General features: G+C 39.1%; 1 protein-coding gene across 1 annotated transcript; it reads right to left on the bottom strand.

Moving 5' to 3' along the window:
- Positions 1–901: 901 nt before the first annotated feature.
- nampt2 (nicotinamide phosphoribosyltransferase 2) lies at positions 902–21,504 on the bottom strand. Its single transcript, XM_076758587.1, has 11 exons — positions 21,284–21,504; positions 15,013–15,148; positions 14,441–14,544; positions 14,207–14,335; positions 13,067–13,225; positions 12,099–12,229; positions 11,553–11,778; positions 8,376–8,495; positions 7,221–7,361; positions 6,752–6,877; positions 902–5,778 (listed from the first exon to the last, which is right to left on the bottom strand). The coding sequence occupies exons 1-11, from the start codon at positions 21,329–21,331 to the stop codon at positions 5,617–5,619; spliced, it is 1,482 nt and encodes a 493-aa protein (XP_076614702.1). The 5' UTR covers positions 21,332–21,504; the 3' UTR covers positions 902–5,616.
- Between the last annotated feature and the right edge of the window lie 1,490 nt (positions 21,505–22,994).

Raw genomic sequence — 22,994 nt, 5'->3', positions numbered from 1 at the left:
AACTTCTGTTGTGATGTGAGGGTATATAACTAAAATTGAATTAAGTTTTTGTTTGTGGAAAAATCAACAAACAACTCTTGTTAGAATGTTAACAAAGTGCATTGCTGTTGCCACAGTGTCTTATTCATACTACCAGTCAGTCAGACATTGCTATATTATTACTCTAATGAGTTTTAGCTTTGCTGCTGAAAATCCAGGAACTCCAGACAAAATGATTATATTTAAATTGTTACACTGTACATGCAGTCACAGGTTCTTGTTGGCTTTAGATGTTAATACAGGTGTTTTTTCCATAAACTCATGTTGTGTGTAAAATTGCTTTTCGTACTCAAAATTAGCTTGTATGTGTTTGTTGAATTATCTGACCCCTCTCTAACTGTGATGTGGGTAAGACTCTTGAGTTGTGTTTCATAAGTTGATTGTACTCCAAGTATATCTTATGGAACACTGGCTGACTGCAGCCGCTGTCTGTGCCCCTCACACACAGCTACTGGTAGCATCGGCAAGCCTGATCAGCACCAGTTGGAAACAAGATGTTTTTCTCTTCAGTTGCAGTAAACACCACACCACTGGACACTTGTAGCAGAGACACAGAATCTGACAGTTGCTTCTCATGGCTGGGTAGCTCCGACTCCCGGCTCCACATCATCAATGCTACACTGAGTGGTCCCCTGACCTCCTGTGTCACACACTATGTAGCCACATCTCCTTCAGGCGGTGCCTCCAACTTGTTTATTTCATCCATCAGTAAGTCAAACCCGTTTATCCTTGAGAATCATTACCGTGAGTTGGGGTACAACCATTGAGCACATTAAACAACCTGCAAGTTTTCAGTCTGGCAAAATAACTCACTCCAATGTGAAAGTGTGTACATTTTTTAATCTTACGAAAGCCCAGTGTTTAAACAAACATATTCAAAGATAGAGACTATTTAAAAGATACAGATCAGCCAGAAGGAAATCATTTTTTCAAAGTAAATTAACAAAATATAATTCCATATATGATTAGTGCTGGTGCTGCACAAGAGGTAAACCATGTGTTGTCCAGTGTTTTTGTGGCAAACTGTATTATCACTGAGCTGTACAGACCAGTCATCAGCAAGATAAAAAAAAAAAAAACACAAACAGGCTCAGGTCTGCTGTCTGAAAATGAACATACAACTGATTATTGTGGAACTTGTTGCTGAATATTAAAAAAAAGACAAACAAAAAAGAACATGAAAAGAGAGTTAGAGGGACCAACACTTAAAATCAAGAGAAAAGCTCAAGAGAAAGCTACAATGCATAAAGATACAACAGGGTAAAATCCATCTCGGAAGCAGGCCCGCAGGTTAATGTAAAGTTCACCCCCTCAAACATAACTGGCTGGTGTTTGTATTTGTCAGCAGCATTTTCTGTATTGCTATCTGCCAAAAACAAGAGGAAGAACCCACTTAAACATTTAGTATATTTTACATTATGCAGTATGTTGGTTAAGGCAGGTCATAAGATGATACATTTAAGTACAAACACTCCTTTAAAACACAGTTTACATGAAGATACACAAGTTTATATGGGTCTGCAGAATTATTTGTGCCTTTCATTTGAAGTGGTAATGCCCTCTGTATAGAGGTTTCTAAAAGGCATTCTGGGAAATTAAATATTTCTGACTAAAGTAGACAAGGCAGGTTGGCGCATTAAGACTTAATGATAAAACGTCATCATAAAGTAACTGTTGAACATCAGAAACTGACTGTATCCAAAGGAGAATATCAGATTGAATTTTTTCTTTCATGTCCAAAAATCATTGTGCAGTTCATCTGCCAATCAAACCTGACTTACCCTTGCTTCCCTTCACCACTATCTATTTGTATTATTCCATCTCACACAAGTATTTTCCCAATCTAGTTTGCCAATACCAAATTAAATGTGAGATCCATTTTTTTTTCTTTCATATAGTACAGCCATTTCAGCAGTGCACAATAACAGGCAAAACTGACTTAAGGCAGTTTAATTTCCAGTCTGTCCTCTAAGGTTTATCTGCACAAACAATTGACCCATAAGTCAAAAATCAGTATTGTATCAAACAGTAAAAAATGCCAAATTTATTTAGATCAAGATTTTTTTAAAATTTAGATTCTGACTTATTTCGGGTATTTTCTTGTGGTTTGAAAAGTTGCAGATGAAATGCAGTTTCTTGCTGTTAAAATCACAAGCATCACCAATACATCATCACATAAACTACCCGTAACTTGAATGAACATGAATTCATCATCTCAATATCAATCATGTTTTATTTTGACAAAATTACTCAAAATGACATGATCAAACTACTCCATCTTCATCAAACTAATTCAGATGCTTATTTGGTTTCAGCAAGTCCCAAACGTTTGTAACATGATGTGGTTAAATGTTACTTCTCATTTTTTAGATGAGAGAGCATCACATCTACTTTAAAATTACAAGTGACAGAGAATGCATCAGTTCTGTGAGAGCAGATGAGTGAGTAGTGCAATGTGAGTGTATGTCTTCACAGTAGCTCCACTGTTTAAAAGGACATCAATCAAAAGGTCAAAAAACCCTGCTAGCTTCTAGAACACGCAGTGTGGTGCGTTAGTGCTACCAGTGACTGTCTACAGATTCCTGTATGTCTCCACAGCTGATGACTAATTGAGCCATGTTCACTGCAGCTTTCTACATTTCAGGATACCAAGGTCATTATCCTCATAACGCAATCCACCTGCACCAACGAACACTTCTGCCCTGTTGGATCTTGCCAAAACAGAAGATATTAATACATTTGGCAGTTTAAAACTGATAAATGGAAATAGAAAAGGAACATGTGTCTTTCCCACCTTCCTTTTGTGTCAAGAGAATTCTGCAAAGTCACTATTTTCTTATGTTTCTAGAAAGTGAAAACTGCAGTGAGGAACTTTTGTCTCCCACTTCTGGCAGTGAGAGTAACTACACAGACTTTGTCCACATGCTTGTGATGCCAAAGGCTCCATCGTCCCACTCTGCTGCTGAGGTAGCTCACCGCTCAGCTCTGCATTTAAAAATACATTACTACAGGTGTGCCAGTGTCGGAATGTCACCACAGTCTGTATACTATGAAAACACAGAGAGATTTACCTGGCTGTGACAGGCTAATTCAGAATTTTGTGAACCCATTGGCAAAGGCTTGAACATCATGGATATCAGTTTATACATTAAAAGTCCCACACTCCTGCTTCATTTAGGCCAAATTCTTCCCCAGGCCTCCAAAAAGTTAAACGAAAGTCAATCTGAGATTAAATGGACTCTTTGGATGGATGAATTGCTCACAGTTCAGAGACACACACAACTTGTGATGAAGAGTGCGAAGACTTTAGACTTTAGAATAAAAAGGGGACAATGCTTCACTTTAAAGGGTCACAATCCAAACTGCTTAGTGACCAGCAGAATTTATCAAAAGACCTGATGATGAAAAGGAGTGTACAGAGCCCCAGAGTGTCCAATATTAAATAAATAAATAAATACTTCGAAACAGTCATATGCATAGTATTTATACATAAATGAAACTAAAATTGCTGAAATCATTAATGAAATTATTAAAACTCAGTTCCAGTCCTTGATTATGATTTTGTAATATATTCTATATAAACACACCTGTAACTGCATTACATGTGTGCCAAAAAACAAAGCGTTTCAAAAGGCCAGATTTTGGTGTCAAGTTTGTTTTAGTGGGTGGGTTTGCCAGCGATATCATTTTTGTTGCAGTGTAGCTTGATTACTCTGTAACAAAAATGATCTTGCTAGCAAAGAAAATCCTTTAGTGGACTCTGCCCTAAACACCTTTTATTTCTGAGGTTACTCCAGCCAACAGGAGGAAGCCAACACTGCTCACACTGGGTCCTCACTGTGGTGCTGAGTAATAATGCAAAATCAGCCCTGCTGGACAGGAAGGTAGCACGAGCAGTCTTGTTAAGATAAGACATACAAGCATGTTGGATTTGTTGTTGCTCTGGCTAGCAGGAGATAAGTGGCTCAATTTGGTAGCAGTTGTTGAGCTTGCTGTCCTAATAGTAAGGAGAAACATGATTGGCTAAGAAGTAAGGGGCAGTGACTGTTGACAACACAACTGTCACGGAAAATGGCATTACGAAGACAGAGTGCATAGTTAAAGCCTCACGGATTAAAATCGCTCTGACAAAACACACAGCACAGAGGGTGGGGTGCACTGACATGTTTGCAGGTATGCATTTGTGACAAAATTTGACATGTGGAATGCTCAGTTGTTTCAGAACAGCACATTTGCGTTCCAGGCAGCAACTAAATTGGGTACAGCTACTTTGGCATTCTGCCACCTTCAAAGTATTGTCAAACTGAGCCCAACCAGCAGAGAAGACTTTTCTCTGAAAAGCTCCTCGAATTATGCCGTGGCTTGAAGCTAACAGTGAGTGCACTGAGATGCAGTGCAAGATATACGAAATAAAAGCTGGCTTTTGAAAAAGGGCATTTTGAAATAAAAATGAAAGAAAATATCCAAATCATTTATTATGAAAGTGAATGGGATGTTCCAGTAGCTCACCTGGTGGAGTGAGTACCTGGCCTGGGTTATTCTCTGCATGTCATCCCTCTCTTCCCTGCCTTTCCTGTCTCTTTCCAGCTGTCATTATCTAAACAATAAAGCAGAAATGCCCCCCTTGCCTCCCAAAAATCTTTAAAAAACGAATCATGAAATTTCATTATAATGAGTTGAGTTTCAATAATTTAAAAAACTGTTGGTTCATTTATATATTTGAACAATTTGGTCATATTATAATTTCTTTCATCATGCCTTTTTTATGTATTTAACAATGAACACTGGGGTTCCATAGAGTGTGCTTTATGGGCCAGTGGAATCAGAAATCATGAAACAGAAACATACTTATGGCTTTATTGGCTTTGTTTCTTTGTGGCAGTGCATTTATTATGCTCTACTGGTCAGTGTTGTGATTAAGGGCATTAAGTAGGACTGGAACAATAAGTTGTTCAGCTGACATATGAGGCTGACAATGACCTTAAATTAAATATTCTATATCATGCACTCAGTGTAACCCATACCTGTTGATGTAGCACCATTACCATTACCATTCATATTTTAACATAGTGTTATGTTGGTGTCTTGTGGTCCAAAATAATGCTTCAAAGGCTTTTCTCCTCTAACAAGAACGCTCAGAAAGAGAAATCCAATGGGAGCTCGGAATAAGTTTCTGTCATTTTTTGGCCTGAAAATGCTCAGTTACTGCATATCAGCCATGGAAAATATGCTTTAAGTTACACACATATCTTTCTTGTAGTGTTTAGTATATACACCAAACTCAGGAAGTGCATCTTTAAATTTTGAAGTATATTTGGCTTATCATATTTCACCCTGAGCTTCAGTCCTGGTCGTGGCCATGAGAGGACTGTGTAATTGTCTGCACAAACAGTGTTCTGAATGAAGTGAATGAAGCTGATCAACCTGAAAGCAATGTTATCACTACCTTCCTCAGGATGAAGTGTGGTCAGTAATGCTTGGTGGTGACTGCTGTGAGAAACAGCTTTTCACTCCCATTCAATGTGTTGAGTTATGAAGTACCATATGAATTGTGAGAGATTATGCATCATGGTTGATCTAATGAATCCCATTGATGATGTGATTGTGCAGCATCTCCTGTTCGTGGTTGTGCAGGGTAGGGTTCACTTCCTCATCCCTCAGCCGAGCATTCTTCCTGATCTCCTCCAGGGAGTAGTCCTTCACCAGGCTGCCATTCTCAAAAACAGTCACCAGCAGGTCCTGAGGAACAGCACACACAGATAAATCATCAAGCACGAGAGAAGGAAGTTTAGCAACAAATCCATCAAATGCATTTGAGCTACATCTAACTTAAAAGGCAAGATTTGACAGCACAGAGGGGCAGAATAAATCCTGCTGTTGCGTTCACTTTAAAATGTGCATCATAATTCTCCCTAGTTACTGTAAAATGAATACACTGACAATTGTATACTGTATTCTGTGGCTCATATCTGTATGTACTCAAAGTATAAAGGAGACAAATCCAATGCCTGCTGTGACTACCTATCAAATACATTCATGAAAATTAAAATGCAGAATACAATAGAAACCTGGAAATAGAAAATCATTGCTGGGCAGTCAAAAATGAGTAATATCATCAGGAAAAGTTCAGGTTTGGGAGAAGGGCTTCAAGATGAGGATGGGGCACCGCAGTAGACTGGTGTTTAAGGTGTGTACCACTGAGTCACGCCGTCCTTGGATCGATTCCAGCCATAAACCATTGTTTTATGTCATACTCGCTCTCCATGTTTCCAGTCTCTTGCTGCAGTTCACAACCCTCTTTTGTATGATTTTGTTCTCTTATGCAACTGTCTGCCAAGTGTGTATTACACAATATCACAGTTAGCAAACATGTTTCAGGGGGACATGCCCTCATCTGGAATTGAACATGTGTCTCAACCACCATGCTACTGGTATGCAACCAACTATAAAGCTTCTGACATGGAAGAATTGCCACTTTTGTCAAGTATTAGTTTTACAGAGCAGGACTTTCATATTTTATTTAATCTATTTTATATTTTTGCAAAGCCTAATATCAATACAATACAACAATTTGACCAGTATAGAAAAAAATTAGCTAATTCAATTACTTTGTTTTACTTTGATTATATAAAAATAAACAGTATGAGTTATAAAACAGTAATAATCCAAATTTAATGTCAGTGAGAGATAACAATGGAATGCTGGGACTAACCTCCTCAGGCTTGCCTGCCCCTCTCTCGACTGTCTCTAACAATCCATCAGAGTTTCTCCTCAGTGATAATCGACCTCTTTTTGACATCTTGGACAGGTCGGTCACTGGCTGCTTGTAGACATCCATCTGGAAGAACACATGCAAACAAAAGGTCAAAGCTGAACCAGGATGTAGCTCTGCAAAGTCTACTTCCTTAAGTCTGACTCAAGTCAGACCAAATCTCAAATCTGTAAAATGTCCCCTACCTTTAGCTGAATGCTGACCACCGTTATTCAATAAAACTGCATTCATCATCCACACAATCAATTCTACAAGTTGCTGCCTTCATTTAGTCTATGAAGGGGTTTTGTCAGTTATTTCACAAAGAAAGTCATGTAAACAAAAACCTGTTGATAATCAGTGAATGAAACTTAAAACTTTGCAGAAAACTGTTGCCGCACCCAAATCGAGCCAGAACCTTTCCCCTTACCCCCTTGCCATTAGTCTCCACGTAGCTGCACTTGAAGGCACAGCTGAGTGTATCTCTGTTGAGTTTCTGAAGCAAAGAGCTGCCACAACCAAAGAAGACATTCTCAGCACTCCAGCCCTCATCACTCAGCTTCTCAAGAATCTACAGGAAACATAGAAAGGACAGCTTCAAACACAGTATGACAGACATCAACATGATTTCTATTTCATGTTGGAGCAGGGTAATAAACTTTGCTTCCTTTCTGCTCAGGGGTATGAGCTATTGTGCGTGTGTATTGTGCTGACAGTGCAGGAGACGCAATAAATATACAGTAGGAGCATTTCAGAGTCAGTTACAGTTTCACATTACAGGTGGTGTGAGACATTCTGGAGAAAGACTATTGGTTAATATATCCTTATAGTATGCTCAGACTGAGACACACAACACCTTATTAGCTACAGGCATTGCATTTGACAAGGGTAGGGGAGATGGAGGGAGCATGAAGGATGGTAAATCCGGCACGCTAACATATATAATTGCATTGTGAAGAAAGACAGATGGGACAGTCAATTATTTTTCCCAAGAATGATTCACCCCACCTTTAAGAGAACAGACATGTTTTAACAAGCCCACAGTTCAACCGACTCGTCTATGCCATTTCCTTTGAAATTAAAACAAACTTGTTCTTCCAGACTGAAAAGCTGTGTTCCCAAAGCTATAGCACTGGCAAATCTCAACAAGGAAATGTGAGCAAAATGTGATCATAACCAACAGAAATGATAGCCAGAACTACAAAAACAGGACCAGGTTGTAAAAAAAAAGAATTTCTGAGAATGTAGCATCTAAAAACACTACTGATGACATCTAACTTGACATCTAAATCCCAGTGAAAAGGAGTGTCAGTGTTGCATGCTGTGCAGTGCTGACATAATCACTGGAACTCTTCCAAACACAACAGCAACTTAAATGTCCCTTTTATTTTTGGTCAGGTAAGAATGTAGGATGTTCATGAGTGAAAGAAAGATGTGTCTAATAGCTGAAGTAAAGATAAAAAAAAAAAAAAAAAAAGAAATCTGGATTTGCAACAGGAAGGAAAACAAAAATATGATGTATTCAATAAGATGTGGAAAGAAGAGAAAGATTAACCCAGACTATTACAATCAAACCTTTTCTCACCTCGTTCACTGAGCTGAGGTCAATGCCGTCTCCTTGAATAATTCGCAGGTAAGAGGGCAACACCTTGTACCCCACAGAGTTCAGAGAACAGCCAAAACACTCCTCCAAAATCTTGATGACCTACAAAAGAGATTTCAATGATTTTATTTTGGAGTTTGATTCATACATGTGGGTATTAGCCATGTTAAGATGGAGCAGTCTGAATGTCTAACAACCTCAGTTTATGTATATTGTATAAGCTTCACCCTCTAAGGCTAACGCTAGTGGGATAAGGATGAAGCAGGATATGGTAATATGGCTCTGGCTTCATCCGGTATCCACAAGCACAATCACCCCCTACTTTACGAGAAATGAATAACCCGTCCATACCTCGCCAATGTTTCAGCGCCATGGCACATCACAGTACATCATATGTGTACAGATGTCACAATGCCTGATATTCACCATGAGGGAATGAAACTAGGAAACAATATTAAGTTTACTGTTGTGAGAGGCGGAGGCAGTGATTGTGCACTGTAATGGTCTGGGAGAGAGCAGAATAGGAGAGAAAACAGCCGTCCATGCACCAACAGGAATAAGAGAGTGCATAGTTAAAGCCTCACGGATTAAAATCACTCTGACAAAACACACAGCGAGTCACAGACAGGGGTGTGCTGAACTGGTTTGAAGGTACGCATTTGTGACAAAATTTGACTGCTCTGTCTACTTTGGCAATCTGCCACCTTCAAGGTATTGTCAAATCGAACCCAACCAGTAGAGAAGACTTTTCTCTGAAAAGTTCCTCGAATTATGCCGTGGCTTGAAGCTAACAGTGAGTGCACTGAAATGAAGTGCAAGATTGGTCGTTCACATCCGCATCTAGCAGGCAAAACAGGTGCATTCAGGTAAAAGAATTTCCATCATCCATTATTTGATAAACACACAAAGAGTAATAAGTTTATGAATGTGGCACAAGCTACGGCTAACAAAGAAGCTAGTCAAGATGAAAAGTCTGGTCACCCACTTGCTAAATGGTGAAAGAAGTTGAATAAAACAGCAAGCTCTATGTCATGTTTTTCTCCTAGCATTTCATAAGGCTAAACATACATGTCTTATATCCTCCTAAGCTGAGGATTTTGCTTTAATGAAGGTGCTAAGAGTGAATGTCAGAGGTACATATTATTCACGTGAAGGGGAAACACAGGTAACACAGAGCATTGCACAAACTATCAGGGGGAAGTTAAGAGCAAAGTTGCAGTCTGCTGATTTTGTTGGCTGCTCTTTGATGGATCTGAGGACTGACCGAGACTTCACTGTGAGAGAATGGATACACTCAAAGCAAGCAGGAAAAAGACTGGTCCTCTGTGTATGGCTTAGTCTAAATGGTAAATACAAGCAATCCAGATTGTCAGCAAGGAGGTTAAATTGTCTCTTATGCTGCCTTTGAGCAGTGCAGCATGTGAGAAGGGATTCTCACAACACACCTCACTCAACATTATAAAAACCAAGTACAGATCTCATCTGTCATGCACTCGTCTCTCAGGCCTGATGCACATTCACCTGTCAAAGATGACCACAGAGACATTATCACTGAATACCCTTGGGACAATAGTCAGTGCAGTGGTGTGCACATTGACCATACACACTCCAGCCACAGTAAATTACAGAACTTGACATTAGGCTCCTCATGCATAGACGAAACAGTAGAAAGGCTGTGGCTGTGACTTCATCTCAACCACTACCCTGAGATAGTATGCAGATGGGCTTGCCCCTATTGTAACTCTATTTTTTCCTGTCTGTAAGACACTGTAAGGGTATGCATGCAATGAGATATCATCTCTGCAGCTTGTTTTAACTAATAATTGTATTAATATTACTAATTACTTTTAATATTACTTTTAAAATGTACTTTTATGTTCTAAGGTGATTGCTGTGTATGAGGCGGGGTTCTTGCGGTACGTCTAAAAGTATAAATGACAGTGACTAGGTTATATCCAGTACTCAATGTACAGACAGGTTTAGGGCTAACCCTCTCAGTGGCACTGGTTGTACCTAATGAGGCATCAGCTAATTTGAGTTGAAACGTTTTGATAATTCCACACAGTCTTTAACTTTATGTTATTAAGTAACATTAACCTGCTACCATCACTGAATAATGTCAGCTTATCCTGTGTAACATCCTGGGATCCAGACACCTTGAGGTGTCATTGCAGTCTAACCTGCTTTGAGGTTGCCAAAATAAAACAAAGCTGCTTACATCAACTAGCTTTCGATGAAGAGTAAAATGAGTAAAAATAAGCTGTACACAAAAATAAAGATTCAGTCTTTGACCACATTCTTTAGTCTGCAGCCTCTTTTTTCTTCTTTTTCTGATGATGAGCTGATGATCTTAGGCATTAATTTTATTGATAGCAATGATCGAGACTCAAACTAACGATTATTTTCATGATGATTTGATTAGTTGTTTGGTCTATAAAATGTCTGTATGTGGTGTATAAAATGGTGAATATGTAGATCAGTGTTTCCCAAGACGATCCTCAAATGTCTTGTTTTATTTACTGTCATAGAGGAATAAAGAACAAGAAAATATTCAAGAAGGTGGAATCAGAGAATATTGACTTTTTTTCTTAAAAAAATCACTCCAATTGATCAATCAATTATCAATAACTTGCCCCTTAAATTAATAGCTGACAACTAATTGATTAATTGACTAATTGTCTAAGCTCCAGTAATGACAGTGGCAACAACAGTGGCAAAGATTTCATTCATCCACTGTTAGGTCTAGATGAAACTCTTCTTCGAGATTTTTTTGGTACAAAAACCAATTGTAAATTTTGCATTTCAAGTGTGCAGTGTGTCTACATTCAGTCAATTAAAGGTCATTTAACAAATAAGAAGCATAAATAACAATAATGATTATCATTATTAATAATTTAGGTGTGTCTCATGTTTTGGGATAACCTAAATAAATTGTCTAAAACTGATGGCATATGGTAATATTATTATATTGTTAATAAATTTACAAAATAAAGAAAACAAAACATTGCACATGTCTATGTCTATAACTGGGTCTGCAACTGCTGTATCTGGAAGTGGAAGTGCTGTCCAGCTCTGCAGGTTGATGAGCAACAATACCAGAGGCCAAGCAATTGACCTGTTCTGAACAGGCACCTTTGGGCAGGCACTGCACTAGTTTACCTCAATAAGTGTCTCTGCAGGGTCTCCAGAGTCCGGCCGGATGACCAGACATGAGTCCTGGCTGCGCTCCATAACTTGCTCTTTCAGCTTGTCTCCCCAGATGTGTTTACAGGCATTAAAGATGTCGTAACTGTCACTGACCACTGACACCGGCCCTGAGGAGAACTGGTCCAAGACTCGCTCAAAGGCCTCCTTCTCCCTGCTCCTCCCCCAAGAGATGATGGTACTGGATGACAGGAAGGGAGTAATGAACTCAGTCTTGTGTTAATGGAGATATTAATACTGGTTCTGATATTTGAAGACACAACCCCTGATGGTGTTACAGTTTGCTCAAAGTTCATTGACAACCCAACTGTGCAGATAAGTGAAATTGGTCCTATATTAAAAGCCAAAATAAGCTAAAAACTCAGCAGGATTTTTTCCTTATTGATTATGGTAGTGGTACAGACTTCCTTTACTGATGTACATGGTGTAATCCATTATTTATATATCTATGTGTGTGTGTTTGTGTGTGTGTGGCTGCATACATGCATGCGTGTATTATACCTGTGCTCTGCTGCTGGAATGGAGAAGCCAGCCATTGGGCAGCCATAGTATCGCTGAGCCATCAGCAGCCCAGCTACTGTGTCTGTGCTGCAGAAATTAACCAGGTGAGCTGCTCCACCTAATGCTGCAGACTGGAGAGTAGAGACGGAAATTATGATTCACTTTGTGGTTTCAGTTTCTTTGAGTTCATTTTATATAGGTTACTAATTCGGCAACCACCAATCTGTGACATGGTTGTTATTATCATCGTCAAGTGAACCGAAACAGGCTTTACTGACAGAGAGGGGGTGACTTCCATTATAGTCAAAACAAACCATGTAAAATCACAGATGTCAGAGAATATCTTCCATGGAGTCTATCATCCGAGCTAAGTTATAAAGAACTGTTTTTTTTTGTTTTTTTTTGTTCTTTTTGTTTCTACATGAAATGACTTTTTTACACCTCATATGTGATTTGGACTATTGCCTTGCATCCAGCAATTTAAAATGTTCCATCTGTCAAGGAAGTTTCTCAATTTTCCTTTTACAATGAAACACTTTCACAGTCGTAAAAGAGCTGGATAACTGAATTTACACTCCAGATTTATGCTTATTATGTAAGACTTTTCTTTTGACTTTGAGTTCTTTTAATCTAACCTTTGTGTCTGTAATCAGTCATGTGACCAGTGCAATACCATGCAACAACTGAATTCACATCAGCATGACACAACTATATGCATAAAGCAGATATAACAAGATGATCATTTGCTGCACAGGCCATGTACATTTGGATTTTCTATATCATTGACTCTCTTACCCTTAGGCAGAGTGACATTGGTTATGTAGAAATTTCTATGTCGTACAGAAAACCAATAGCACCACGTTGCAAGACACACAAGTGAAATAGGAAACTCCATTAGCTTTGCTTTCTAAGGTTTTTCACTACTGGTTGCTCACTAAATAATGGCAAGAACAGAAAGTCTTCCTGACCTCCTGTGAAGAGACTCCTCTGTAGCCAAAGTCATGCAGTTTCAGCTCCAGGCCCTCCAGGCTCCCTGAGGTGGCCTTCAGGTGCTTGGCCAGGATCTTCTTAAAGTCTCTGGATATGGTGGCTACTGTTATCGGATACCACATCTGGAGCAGCATGGTCTATATCCAGCAGAAGGGGTAGTTTAAAATGGGATGGGTGTGGGGAGAAAAGAGTAAGTAATCACATAGGGAGAAAAAAGCGGCAGAAGAGGAGGCAGAGGCCAGTTGCTGAAGCGAAAGACAATGAAATTTAAATGACAGAGCTGCAATGCCGATGTTCTGTCCGTTGAAAATGCCTCTCACTGAGGAAGTAACTGACTACATCCCTTTTTGGAGAAGTTTGGCATGATTTGGGTGTGGGAGGTCACTGGTATAAAGACTGATACTGCCCCTGGAAAGATGCTAGCAATTTTGACCTCCAGCTAAATGTAACAAACTAAAAATTATAGCAATACTGTGCAAACCTGACATCCTTGGCAAATATTAAGTCGGAGCAATCCACTAATATTGGCCTCCTGAAACCTTAAATAAATGCATGAAAATGTCAGGAAAATCAATTGAGACTCTTTCAAATGCATGAGTCACTTAACACTATTTTTAGTTCCTTGAGTCAGTAAATCACACATAGCTACTGTCACTTTACTATACTGGTAATTCATTTTGCTCTTGGTCTTCAGTGCTCCTTGCCTGTGACACTGCCTTGTATTTCATGCTCCCTGAAGTACAAGAAAACATCATGTTTCTTCCAATCTGGTCACTCAGAATTCAAAGAACCTTATGGCCTTTTACAATTGGTTTGAGGAACTTTGGAATCACAGAAACTAAACTGGGAACTAAAATGTAGTTATTGAGCATTCCTGTCCGTGCTTCCCCTGCAACCACATTAGGAAAATTAGACCAATGATGGATTAAAAAACAATGGTGGATACGAAGAAACAACAATATCACCCTGTTGTTCTTTGTATACTGCTGTGTAGCTCCGATGTTTGGGTGGATGTCATGAGTGGGTGCAAAGGAGACATGCATAGGTGTAAGGGGAGATTGAAATCTCCAGACCACCCATCTCCATGTCTAACACTAAAACAACATTTCTGGGTTTACCTCAATGTAGTTGGTCAGCCAGTAGAAGTCAGGATCTGTGTTTTCCACAGTGAAGAGCACATTGCCTCTCGGTATTATCTTGCCCTCAGGGACAGCTTTAATCCGAATAGGAAGACGGCCATCATGTTTCTAACACAGTAACAAACACAGTGACTTCAGGTTACACATATGATGATGAATGTCTCTCTCTCTGTGAATCTGTCTAGACAGACTGACAGTTGACTCTTTGTTTACCTCAAGGACTTTCCTCCAGCCTTCTTCATCAAACACAGCCTGTTTGAAGTGCATCTGGTAGAAGAGCTTGGCTTCCTGAATTTTCTCCTCTGTGACCACTGGGCCTTTACACAACACACCAAGTTACAACCACCTCAGGCACATGCAAAAAATCATACAGAACAACTGCCTAGCCAAACTGTCATAAATAAATGGTCTGTCATCAGTAAATAGTCACCATATGTAAAATGCCACAATTTTCTGTTTTCTTTCCACATGACACATTTATTTTACCGGTCGCCTGTGCCCTCAAATTTTCTACGTACACTGTATGTTTTTATTCATTCATTGGGCTATTATAATGATGAATGGAATATTTTCCCAGGTATACACAGGAATGCTGCTGGGTAGCAGTTTTATTAAAAGGTACTCCTTTAACCAATATTTTCTTTAACAGCAAAGTGCCCATAAGCCTAATATTTGTCTCTTTATTTACTTATACATTTACATTAAATTACTTATTACATTACTTAGATTATTTATATGTTTCTGTCACTTCAATTCTCACATCAGAGGAAAGGATGTGGACGTACCAGTGAGGTACTTCTTCAGCAGATACTGAAGACCAAAGAACACAACTTCATTGAACTGGGAGCCTTTCTTGCGTCTGCATTCAAAGTAGGAGTAGATTTTGTTGATATTTGGGGGGTACTGTTTGTAGTGTGTGATCTGAAAGACAAGAAACAAACAGAAGTCAAGCATAGGTACCAAAAACTTCAATTGATGAGTCCAATTTAAACATGTTACAATGTAATTCTAATAATCCCATTTAGTATGGGTGATGTTCATTTGTCGCATTCTAATTTTATCCCACCAGACTGATTTGTACTAGGGCAGTCAAAATTTGCCATAAATGACAATCAAATAGTCCTTCAAAAAGAACCCCAAAAAAACAGCTCGAATATCTACCTTTGCGCATTATGTCTATAAGAGGGAAAACAAACACAATGAGACGTACTACTTGTATATTATTTCAATATAACATGTCTTTTAAATCTACATACCTACAGTTTACAAAATCAAAAAATAAAATAATACCCAATACCATGTTGTTGTATTATTCGCTTGTTTCAGCTTGACCTACATTTCATTTTCAATCATCGAAAGTGACATGTTCTGAGAACAAACAGCAGCAGCCAGCAGCAATGAAACAGACTGCAATACGATAACTCTGGTGTTTGCACACCATCAATGTATGTCCACTAAAAGTTTTTGTTTTAGCCACTTACAGGCTCAGACAGTTGACAACATTATGGAAAGGACCCCTGAGGTGACAGATCTTTTAGTTAAGACGAAGATCCATTGTGTTTAATCACAAACAGCTTTTGTATCGCTCTCTCCAAAGTCACCACACTCCTTTCATAGAAACAGTCATTTTATGAATGTAAAACACCCTTCATTCAAACGCGACAAAGAAGAAAATAAAACTCAACAAAACCTTTTTGATTAGTCTTTCACTTGTCCAACAACCATCAAAAACTGTGGTCTTGCTGAAATAAACTTTTAATTCACCGAACTGGGAGAGGAGTGAGACATTAGAGACACAGCGGGGGAAACAACGTAGGAAGCCGGGATATTTTCACAGCTAACTCATTTTTAATGGACATTATGGCAGGAGAGGCTGAAAGATCATGAACTGGAACTGGATTTTCTTGGTAAAAAACCAAAACAGTAATTACAGGAGAAACTGTTTTTGTCACTTCTTTTTGTCATGCAGTGCTTTCAGTGCGTCTGTGGCGATGCAGCTTTTTATTTTTTCCACAATCGAATATTAATTAAGTTTCACAATCTAATGAATGATTTTTTTTACAATTCAAATATAAATTCAAATTTAGGGTATTTGTTGACAGCCCTAAGTTGCACTGTCAAATAGTTAAAGTTCGTGCTGGTTCACGTATCCTGGAGGACTTCAATGTCCTGGACGAACGGCAGCAACCAGCAGCCACAGAACGAGCTGCAATGTAATCCCTGCCAGCGTTTGCACACCAACAATGTTCATAGAATAACAGTGTTTGTTTTTGCCACTGACTCAGGTAGTTATTCTAAGTATCTGACAACATTACGGAAAGGATCCCTGAGGTGAAGGCCTTTTTGTTAAAGAGCAAATTCTGTTTTGTTGAATCAGAAACAGCTGTTACATTGTTCTTGTCAAAGCCACCACCCTCCATTCACAGAAACAGTCATTTCTGGCTGAATTATGTTGGACTTCAACTGGTAGAACAGTAGAAAAATAAAAACAGTTATTACTGAACAATGGAAATAGTTTTTGTGACTTCTGTCCTTCATGCAGTGTTTTTAGTGTTTTGTTGACAGCACAGTTAGCACACTAATGATAAAGTAAAAAACGGAGGATTGTCTGCTCTACATGAGGCTTGTGTGTAAAGTAAACGTGTTTCCTGGATGCATTAGGGGAGGAATGATGACAGCTTAAAGTACAAGTCTGTCTTTGTGCTCCTGCAGCACTAATTAAATAATAAACAGCAACAACCACTCAGTCACTGGAAGGAATTGCTTCAAGAGGCATTCACTCTGTATTCTTCTGCCTCGTCCTGCCTGCTATTTAAAGCTGCCTATTCTTTGCCTCTTCTCTAACTTCAAGAACATATTTTTTAAGAGTAAAAGTATTAGTAATAAGAGGATTTTACTCAACATTATTTACAAGCAATGGAAGTCTTACCAAGATTTGTCACATATTGTTATACCCACGTACGTTCAGATTACTCTGACACTCCCACTGATAAGCCAAATATCCAAGTTCTTGGACAGTTCTGTGAAGTGGGTTTGTCTGTGCGCTCACAGTGGTCCTGGCATGTAAGAACCATGGTGATGGAACATTATGAACTTGGGCTCTGTCAAAAATGCACTGATCATCTAAAACAGTAAGAACTTCACTTCAATTGATTTTGTTTCTCGATGTGCATGTTTTGAGTTTGTGCCACTGGATAAAACAAGGTGTTTGTTGCTTTTGAGGAGAGGCTGTCAGAAAGTCTACTCTGTATTTCCACTTGTACAGTTCATTGTCTCACTTCTTTCTATTATGGAAAGCACCTGGATTACTTTTGCTAGGTTATTGAACAGTAACCTCCTGCAATGGCTGGAACTGATGGTTGTGATGATGATGATGCGTCAGTCAGTCTTGAGTAGAACAGAGTCTTTGCAAGAGTCTTTTTTAAAAAGAGCTCCTCACAGTAATAGATTGTTGCTTTGCAGCTCAATGATTTGTGTTGTATGTTGTCAGGCACATCAACTGGCTCCACAGAGTAAATATGTTCAGTTCCTTTTATTTACTTTTCATATCCTGAAACTTCTCACCAAATGCCTGAAGGAGTTTTCACACTCAGCAGCATATTGAGATGTCACAGCAAGCTTTTGTTCTTGCACATTAGTAAAATACACAATGTTCACCCTTTCCAGTTGCACTTTCCACAGCTTTAATTTCACTTCAAATTATTTCACATTAGAAAGCAAAGAGCTGAGAAGCTGGCTGGCGTTTGAGGTCTTGGGCACCTTGTCCATCATGAAGGCCAAATCACAGACACTTGCTATCATTGAGTTTCCAGGACAGGTTTTCCTTCATCTGTATGAATTAATTCAGGCAATCTGACACTGTCAGAATGTGGTTTTGTGAAAGCATCAACTCAGTATAGTCTTTATGTTTTCCTGTGTGGTGTCATACAACTGCACTATATGATCCGACTGGAATTTAATTTCATGGCTCCAGTTCTGTCAGTATCCTGAAAACCCTATTCCAAAACTTAATGAGGGGTGGTGGGGGTAGGAAAACACCAGAGACAAAACATGACTGAACAATAAAAGAGTAGCAAGACGGAGGTATGTGCACACACCAGCATGGTATTACGGCATTAGCATGCTGTTAACAAACCAAATCCAGGGTGTAGTAAAGTATTAAGAGCTGAAAGTAACAAGGCATGAGGCCATATCAGACCTCAGTGAATTCCTCAGAAAATTAAGTAGTGAAAGCTGAAGCTCATAGTACTCTAAGCCTGTGCTGGGTTCATACTGGATATAGCCGTTAATTATTACACAAGTTGTGTAACACAGAATTTCAGATGAAAACAAAGCAAGTCAAGACATGTGTAGACCCTCGGCCGGCGCTCCAGTGAAAAAGGCTGAAGTCATGTAAGCAACATCACAATCAACGTCATCACTGCTGAGAGGAAACGACTATGTAAGCATGGATGACGAAATCTGGGCCTTGAGACTGTAGAATGCGTTCATATCAAACACAGACAGTCATATATGTCAGGAGTACAGAGAAGGTGGAGTATCTAAGATTCAAGGGAAACAGCTCTTCTTCTTCCTTTGCTACATTTCAACTGAGGCTCATGGGAATGCAATAGTTCGACAGATATTTGGCAATAAACCAAATTTATTATCCCATGAATATCTGGACCAAATTTCACAGGATACTTTCGATATTTGTCCGGATACTAATACTGGATTTTTGAGGGTGATATTGACCTTGATACACACACGCACGCATGCGCACACACACACACACACACACACACACACACACACACATTTTTAATTGTTTAATCTGACAAAGATATATAGTGATATTTAAAACTTAAGAGCTTAACAACTATCTTGATATGTATCCCTTCAATTAGATTCTATTGTTGTGACCATGATACATACAGAACAGGACTTTGTTATCTTAGTTTGTGTGGACTCGCTCTCACTGATGAAAAATCTAATCTCCAGTGTCATTACAGCTTGAAACCTGCTAAACTGGAAGAGCTGCAAGGACATAGCCTTCACCGGCTTCTCGATTTTAATTTTGTCTGTTATCCTGCGTCATAGATACCAACACTATATGTAGTGATAGCTGACCACAGTATCTCCTTTCTGTGACTAAAATGAATTCATCAATGCAAAACCTAGAAGAACTGAAGTTAAAAGAGTTCAAATGATGAACTACACAGGAGGCAAATTGGGGCTAAGTTGTGTTAGGACAGTATTTCAGTAATACTTTTTAAAAAGCAATGTCAAGTTAAAAAAAGTACTTTGCTGTAAACCCAGTAACCCCGTGGATTTTCAGATGAGCTCATCACTATGTACCAAATCAGTTTCCATTATGTGATTGTGATGACAGACACATTGGAGGAATCCCCTTGGCTGTGGTGCTGCTTTGGACTTGTTTTCAGGGGTCGGTGGAGCGAATAAATAGGCTGGTTGGTGATGATGCAGACCTTTGCCATTTGGCTGCAGTACAAACCTTTGAATGACATCTAACAGTGACATCTAACATTTGACTCTACTGAGCTGAGCATATGCTGCTATATATACCAGCACAGCCTGTCTGTGCAGTGGACTGACTCACAGCTGAAACTGAAAGCGGAACAGCCAAAGAAAGGTTGGGCTCTGTGATCCACACAACTACCTGTACTGTAGAGAAAGAACGTGTGAATTACTAGCTATACATTACAAGTGAAATGAATCAGCATGACTTGCAATTCACAACTAATGTCTGGATTGATCAAACTGAAGTCCAGGCTCTCCTGAGCGCTCCTGGGCTTTCATGTGTACAGCCAAAAAAAGTCGACACTTTCCGTCACGGATTTCTCTTCAGGTTCGCTCTTTGAGACAAAGTAATAGCGACTGTTCTAACCTTTAACACCGTTTTCTCATATCCATGAAGATTATTGGGCATTTGCCAGGATTTCTACACATGAACACAGATGAAGTAAGTTCTTCTGCAATTGCCTTTCACTCGGTGTTCCTGGCCCAACTGTTGCCTTTACAGATGATCCACGTTTTTTCAGTTCTGATCCGATTCAGATACCCAAGTTTGAATATCTGCAGACACCAAGTACCAATCCTTTGCCAGTGTGTCAGGCTTGACTAAAACTTTGCTTCACTAAATGTAATGTTTGTAGGTACAGACATATATTAATATTGACACGACTTTCATACGTGAGTTCTTCCTGTGTTCGGGTTCTTAACTGCCAACGTGAACGACAACCACATCCCGTATCTCTCTGGCCTCTGCGACATAATTGGACAGAACAATGCCCTAGGCTAGCACAATGACATCTTCAGGTTGCTACCTGTCATTAATTACACTAACTTTAAAGACAAAAAAACAAAAAAAACAAAATGTAACAAATAAAAACTGAGATATGAATGTGCTGAATTGTTATGTTTTATTAAAATAATAAATAGCGTACAGTAACAACTTTGTAAACTTCAAAATTAACAGGAATTACAATTCGAGTGAAACACGTTAGAGCCAAATAAATCAACACTTACATAATTGCGTTTAAAGTCAGTAAAGTAAGATATGAAGAGTAGTTTTGGTATTGTGATAACGCAACTGCGTAATTAAGTTCCACTGGCGTCAGTAAAGGTGTCTACAGACAGGCCTTCGTTGTCAAGTCATTTCTTCTCAGATGAAGTTTCGTGGATTAAACTTTGATTAAATGCGACTGGGACTCTGTGGACTCTGCCCCTGTAACCCCTGCTCCTGGATTTAACAAACTGTACGGTGTAGTAATAACAACAATGTGCACACAATACAGTGTACATAACTACCGTTACTGCTGGCGTCTTACTCTCAGTTTATACACACTGTCATCTGTAACAGCGTCGAGCTACAGACAAAACACCCGACTGACCAGAAATGCAACGGCTGACATGTTTGGTGATGTGCAGTGGTATGGATCTTAGATTAGTGAAACACTGAACGAAATTTGTAGCTAATTGTATCCCAAAATAAATATAAGGTATTCACCTTTGGGAACAGACACCGAAACAGAAAAGCAGAACCGGTCCACTCACCTTGTAAGAATCCGTCCCAAGCAAAAAATTAAAGTCCTGTGCTGCCATTGTTGTTGTGAATGAATGAATGGACGTAGCGTTAAATGTCACTTCAGTGTCTGTCTCCTCGAATCAACCGTGCAAGAGAGCGTCCCAGGACTCTGCAGGCAGCAGAGAAAAAACCCCTCAACGTCGAATTGTGACATTTACACCTGTATTTATCTAGTGAACTCAAATTCTGACGTTACGGTACCCATGAAACGATCCAATAGCAGCCACTCGGTGGGTTTGGGGGTTGTTGTAAAGGGGCGGGTTTCGGTGCACATGGCCACGTGCTTATCTTCTGACCGCCTTCATAACTCACTACGTCATGCTGCGTTCATGTACATACAGGAATTTCTTAGGAATGAGGTTAAGGAATACTCCAGTTTTTTTGGACAATACGCTTGATCTAACCATCAGATTTGTCCAATTTCAGTTTATCCTACATTTCATGTTAATTTAAGATTGCGTTCTTGAATTCAGTTTCAATTGTTGGTATTCAATCGGTTTGGGGTTTGTTACAGAATGGGAGCACTATCTACTGGAAATATAGTCTAGTGTGCAGACTATTTCTCATTATCATTGTTATAGTGTTTGTCCTCAAGGCTATTTATCAGTTTTTACATGTATTTTTCCGCACCTACTATAGTGTTCTGATGTCTGTACTTTTTTTTTTTATTTCTTATAACTTTTTCGACTCCCATCTCATTGTACTTCTGCAACTGTGCCAATCAACTCACACACATAGGCTGACTACAATGGAATGCCGTTAAAACTTTTGAGTTTACTCAAGAAGACCACTCACAGATTAATCTGAAATATTCACTCTTCTGCAATGCTGTGAAAGTAAACATGGGAATTTCCATGAGAACAGAGATTACGAGATGGAAAAATAAATATAAAATAATAAAATATTCCACCATGAAGCTCAGTGGTTACATGCTGGTTAAAAGAATCTGACGCAGTCTCAGGATCATTAAAGGCCCAGTCATCAGTAAAGACAACTGCAGTAAAGTCAATAAATGCCCATTGAATTTGATGGCTTTAACAATCCAGGAAGTGTCAACCAAACTCGCTCAAGTATGCATGGAGATGTCATGAGTCAGACAAGAACCATCTGGGGACCTCACAGTTACTGATAAACTGAACAACTTCTTGATGAGTGTGAGCACAATAAAAATGACATGGTAAATCACTGCTTCCAAATAGAAAATGTTTGAGACAGATGCTGCAAACTATGATCAAAGGAGAGTTTGAAAGTACTTCCTGCTCTCCTGCAGAGTAGACACTCCATCTGCTTGCTCCCTGCTTTGCCTCCATTCTTTTGCTGAGATCCTTGTTTTTCTCTGCCAAATGTTTTAGAAAGCAGATCCTGGATACTTATGCACGACATATACTTAAATTAATGAAAGAAACAGAGGGCTACTGCCAAATATTTACTTTTATTATATCTTTTTACTGTGTATACTAGCATGATCTCCGAACAGCACAAGCCTTTTTGCTTTGTCTGTGACTAGAAACCTGGGATCAGCAGGGAGAGAACATTGCAAAATCTGTGAGCTGCACAGACTGTGAGTGACTGACTGAGAGAATTGCACAGCTTGAAAAGAAGATTGAAACAATGCCTCTAATACATCAGAATGAGCAACTCATTGACTCTTTAGCAGCCTCTATATATGATGCTGAAAAT

Source organism: Chaetodon auriga, chromosome 2, assembly GCF_051107435.1.
Source record: "Chaetodon auriga isolate fChaAug3 chromosome 2, fChaAug3.hap1, whole genome shotgun sequence".
NCBI lineage: Eukaryota > Metazoa > Chordata > Actinopteri > Chaetodontiformes > Chaetodontidae > Chaetodon > Chaetodon auriga.
Note: the sequence above shows the minus strand (reverse complement) of the source record. Positions and strands in the feature narration are given on the sequence as shown.

Excerpts from the sequence above, each read along its gene's own strand:
- nampt2 (XM_076758587.1), bottom strand. The coding sequence starts at position 21,331 with ATGGCAGCACAGGACTTTAATTTTTTGCTTGGGACGGATTCTTACAAG. Across the intron at positions 7,362-8,375 it reads ACCTCAGCTCAGTGAACGAG|ATTCTTGAGAAGCTGAGTGA; the intron begins GTGAGAAAAGGT and ends TGTTTCCTGTAG. Across the intron at positions 5,779-6,751 it reads GGGCAGGCAAGCCTGAGGAG|GACCTGCTGGTGACTGTTTT; the intron begins GTTAGTCCCAGC and ends GCTGTTCCTCAG.